The sequence below is a fragment of the Dreissena polymorpha genome, chromosome 14 (assembly GCF_020536995.1).
Source record: "Dreissena polymorpha isolate Duluth1 chromosome 14, UMN_Dpol_1.0, whole genome shotgun sequence".
Taxonomy (NCBI): Eukaryota; Metazoa; Mollusca; class Bivalvia; order Myida; family Dreissenidae; genus Dreissena; species Dreissena polymorpha.
This window is the reverse complement of record NC_068368.1, coordinates 8598035-8603078: the sequence shown is the minus strand read 5'-3', so window position 1 is coordinate 8603078 and position 5044 is coordinate 8598035. Positions and strand designations below refer to the sequence as shown.

General features: G+C 37.0%; 1 protein-coding gene across 1 annotated transcript; it reads left to right on the top strand.

Annotated features, from left to right (window-relative positions):
• The first annotated feature begins 1483 nt into the window (after nucleotides 1-1483).
• LOC127858660 (transcription factor 15-like) lies at nucleotides 1484-1933 on the top strand. Its single transcript, XM_052395866.1, has one exon. The coding sequence runs from the start codon at nucleotides 1484-1486 to the stop codon at nucleotides 1931-1933; it is 450 nt and encodes a 149-aa protein (XP_052251826.1).
• Nucleotides 1934-5044: the final 3111 nt, after the last annotated feature.

Genomic DNA, 5044 nt, shown 5'->3' with positions numbered 1-5044 from the left:
TTTGGTCGTTTTGTCGCGCAACTGTCTACAGCCATTTAACAAGTAATTATCGAGGTCTCTTCTAATTAAAATCCGATGAAAACAATGATAGCGGACCAATAGGACCAGATCGTCTCAAAGATTCTATTAATTTGATTGATGACATTTTCTCATTAAATGCGTGGAAATCTTCAAGGCATGCTTTGGACTCTCAATATGAAGAATTCACAGTAACGAAATGCCAATTATTGATAATGAGGCAAAGAGGACAAAAGTATCGCACATTTACAAACAGCAATACGAACGTAATTTGTCGCTTTTTGCATTTTTTATATGCGTTAACTTTAAGATCTTTTTATATATAAATGTTTTACTCTTCACATGCGAACTTTTTTTACCGCATCCATGTAGTTATAATTGCATTTCAATAAATGCATGATCTTAATTCGTATTGTTCTTTTCCCTCTGTCATAGAAGGTTCGTGTCTTGTCATTCGTATTCTGCACACTTAAAACCACATGAGTTTGACAACACACATTCCATAAGCTGGACACTGTTTTGCTATTTAGTAGGGTCATAAAGTACCAATGCAGTCTACTAAATTTCGTCAGACAAGCTACCAGCGAATTCGAACAGGCAACATATCGTCCGTAACGTTATCCGAAATTCACCGCAAAGCAGGTGCAGTTATCGTAAACTTCAAGGGACCATGCCCTACAGTACAACAGTGTTTTATTGTCGGCCATTTTAATAATCACCGCGCTTGTATTTCCAGCTCTCAACGCGGACATTCATAATAGATTTATAAATATTTGATGAAGCAATTTCCGAAACAAATAAAATTCTAAAGACATAAACACTGGGTCTTCGGACAATTCGCGGGAATACACGTCATGTGTCTTTTTCCCCACGATTTACGGTGGACATCGATGCATCCGCTATGCTAAAAAGAGCAAATCATGGTCCCTCTGTTTCTTATTCTGTAAATGTCCCAACATGTTATTTCTGTTATGATCTTTGGAGTGAATTGTTATATACTTAAAAAGTGGATTGTCCGGGTACACACAGAGCACAAAGAAGGATTTTCTTGCATGTACGCGGCTGTTCGTGGAATTGGGAAGATGTTACTTGTAGTTAAAATTTGATTTAATTTCTTCAATGACTTAATTTACTAGAGGATCAATATTGAGTGTTGAGTGACAAATGTATCTATGTGCGAACTATAAGAAGATTCTTTCGAACAGGTAATACAGACAAACAAGCGGCTCGTCTTGTGAAGTGATAACATTTGCTACAATTTATAAATTTGAAAACGGTGCAACGTTAACCCAAAGATAAAAAGATCCTAATTCAAAATATTATGTGTATGCGTTCACTTTCATTGTTATTTAAATTCATTTCAAACGATTTTTCATCAAATTTTATAAATCAGCGAATCGTTTTTCAAGGAAAAATACCTTAATAAAAAACGTCGAAGCCCCGCCATATCACACGGATGATCGGGATGACCTCGTTTGAGAAGCGGTTAAGCGGCTCATGTCACCGCCTCGGCACGCGACGGCGCCATAAACGCTCCGGAAAAGTCTCCTACAAACACATTCCTCACAGCGAAAAGCCGCCACATTTGGTTGCCAAGAGAAACGCACGTGAGCGCCGGCGCGTGGAGACTGTAAACAACGCGTTTGTTCGTCTGCGCCGACACGTGCCAATTGAGGCGAAAAACAAGCGTCTGTCAAAAGTCAAAACTCTAAGATACGCAATCGATTACATAAAGCAGTTGACGATCATGATTAAGGAGCACGATAAGCAGTACGGGTCTCCTTGCTTACACTTTGGACGCTCGGTTTCCATAGAAACGATAGATATGCAGCAGGAACTCAGACGACCCGTGTACTTCTCCCGCGAATACTCCGGGGACGCCACTTCCGGAGGGCCTTGGTACCAGTCCGGTTGACGCATGTGGGCTGAACGTGAAAGGGGTATCTTCACACAGTGTCATATAACACGTGCAGTCGCAGATGTTTTAACAAATTAAAAGCAAACTTATGTTCAATGCTAAGAAAGTCGAAGTGCTACTGAAATATTGGTTGGCGATCGTATGTTTCAAGTTGAATTATGAAACAATGATTCATGCCAAGAGTCATATTCAGTTTTGTTTTTTAAAAGGACAATATAGACACTATTTGAAAAAAAAAATGCACATAAGAATAATTGTAAATTTAATAATAGCCAATAACAGAAAAAGACAATGCAACTGTGTTTTTCTTCATAATAACAACATTTTAATACAGAAATTAGTCTAATAAATGCTTGAACTTGACGAAGAATTTTATCGCATACATGTCTTCTGTTTATAGTGAGAAAAAAGGCGACCTGTTTTATCTCTGGCGTAAAACCGCACCATCGCTGCAACGTGCTGATTTTTTTCTTTCTTATTCAGCGAACAATTTAACATGTTTGATACATTTTTATTTGTTTTTACTTCCTTTTCAAGGAGATGCATGCGCATCAAACTACGATTCATGCATCGTTTGGATAAAAAAAAACAGACATATAGGGGTATTCACCTACGACCCGATTCCCCACGATGTGTCCAGATTTCCAATATTTTGAGGTCGGGGACATTCGTAAATCAATCGGCGAAGGTCCTAACTCATTCGTCGCTACTCGCGGGCAAGTCGTGAGCTCCCAAAAAATCGCGGCCAGTTTTTAAACGTGTTTAAAATTTGACCAAGACCTCCAAGACTGAATTTAATCGCAGTTGACTCGTAACAGTGTCGTAGTGCGTTCTTGGGCGTCGTAATGGAATCTTAGGTAATTCGTGACTCAATCGGGGAATCGGTGATCACGTGATCTGTCTACGAACCATTTACGACTTTGTCAAGACCCTCAATAGTTCACCGCTATTGAGTTGCGAGCCCGCTAAGATTCTCGCGATTTAGTTACGAAACAGTTACGATTTTGTAAAGAATGATAAAGAAATAATATTTTCCCATCATGTTTTGTTGTCGAATAACCCACAGTAAGGAGTATAGATGCGTAGGAATTAAATCACGAATGCGGAGCACGAGTGCTTTGATAACACGAAGCCATCATAAAAAAATATTATTTCTATTCTTACACGATTCTGATTGATTTGCTTCAAGCTTTTTGACGTGAACTATATTTTTCAATACTCCGCCCTTCTTAGTACAAAGTTCACTATTTAGTGACGTCATTGAATTGTACAAACATTTGACGTCGTTTTTATTCATAAATATTTTGCAAATTACGTCACTTTCATTGAGAACAACACTCATAGAATCTAAATGACGTCACATGTGTTAATTCTTCTGAAAAGCTGACTATTGTCTATAGAAAACAAGTCGCGTGCCGAGTTAGAAGTGGTAGATATTGGCGCCGAATTCATGGGTGCGTTCGGTGAGGTCCTAGCTTAGTCGTGACCGATCTGCATCGTTCGTAGTACAGTCGCAGTAGATTAATACACATCGTAGTGAAGTCGCGACCCAATTCGCAAGACTTCAACCGAACCCCACAATTCGTCGTAATTCAATCGCACCACTGTCGTAACTGAATCGCAGACTGTCACGAGTCTTCCCGATTCAATAAATGTGTGAAATCGTAGCGAATCGTGGGCTTGTTTTCGTAGTGGAATAGGGCCATAAGCGGATAAACGTCAGTATTGCTGGAGTCATTAATTAATAAGGCGTAAACACGTGGTTTGCTTCTACTAACCTGACCGAATAAAAAAAATCACTGAAATGTTACATGTTTATTTATTTTTCGTTAATTTTGCTTCATTCGATCTTTTAACTTAACTAACTTTTAAATTAAGAAAATTTATCTAAAATTTATCTAAAGAAAGAAATCTAGACATTTGCAAGATTTTTTTCAAGGTCAGTGCATATTCTTATTAACTTGAATATCGTTAAAAAGGGTTCACGAGAAATAGAACTTTAGCCGACCTACCTAGCCTTTTTTTCGGCCATGCAATTATTAACCAATTTACTTTTTATGCTTTATTTCCGCAGCAATTAAATAACAAGATGAATTAATTGTTCTTCACAAATATTGTTGGGTTTTAGGGCTTTTAAAGAAAATTTACGATAATGATATTGTTTTTACGACGGCTCGGTAGCATGAAAAATATTCCTTTCGGTCATGAACAATCGTAGTAGCATGATTCTGTATTATTTAACCTATTTTTTGGCATCGTCGGATACCCACGTTCGACCCATTCTGGAGAGCAACGGAATGAATTAGTCGTGGGTATCCGACGATGATTTTTTGGTAGTTTATCTTAAAAACAACATTTAATTAGTTGTTTGCATTGTAATTTTCATAAACGTAATGTAAGATTATATTATATATGAGCCGCGTTCTGTGAAAAGGGGGTTTATTTCATGTGCGTACAGTGTCGTCCCAGATAAGCCTGTGCAGTCCACACAGGCTAATAAGTGACGACACTTTCCGCTTTTTATTCGTTTAAAGAAAGTCTCTTCTTAGCAAAAATATAGTTTATACGGAAAATGTCGTCCCCGAATAGCCAGTGCGAACTGCACAGGCTAATCTTGGATGACACTTTACGCACATGTATTAAATCCCCTTTTCACATAGCGAGACAAATATATTAATATGTTGCATCAAGAAAGAATTGTAAAGTAATTGAATTAATAACTACATGTCAATCATTAATGAATTTGAAATGAACGTGGAAACCAGTTTGTGCATTTGGAGAATGCAAAAATGATTTGAACTATCAAATCAATAATCATTTATTTTAAAGTATTGCAAAAGATGTTTCGTTAATATAAATATTAATGTTCGATTGTTTAGTATAGTAAATATATATCCATACATGTACATACATCGACGTATTGTATCTTACAATTTATTGCAAATTGAAGTCGAATATATGTTTGAGTAAAATAAACGTGTTTAATGAGAAAGAATTTATCAAATGCCATACCCTGTTTCCCATGTAATATAACCATTAGGAATAGTTTTATCTTACACATGTGTAGTATACTTTGTAAGCGTTTTCATTTGCTTATTTTCGTTCGAT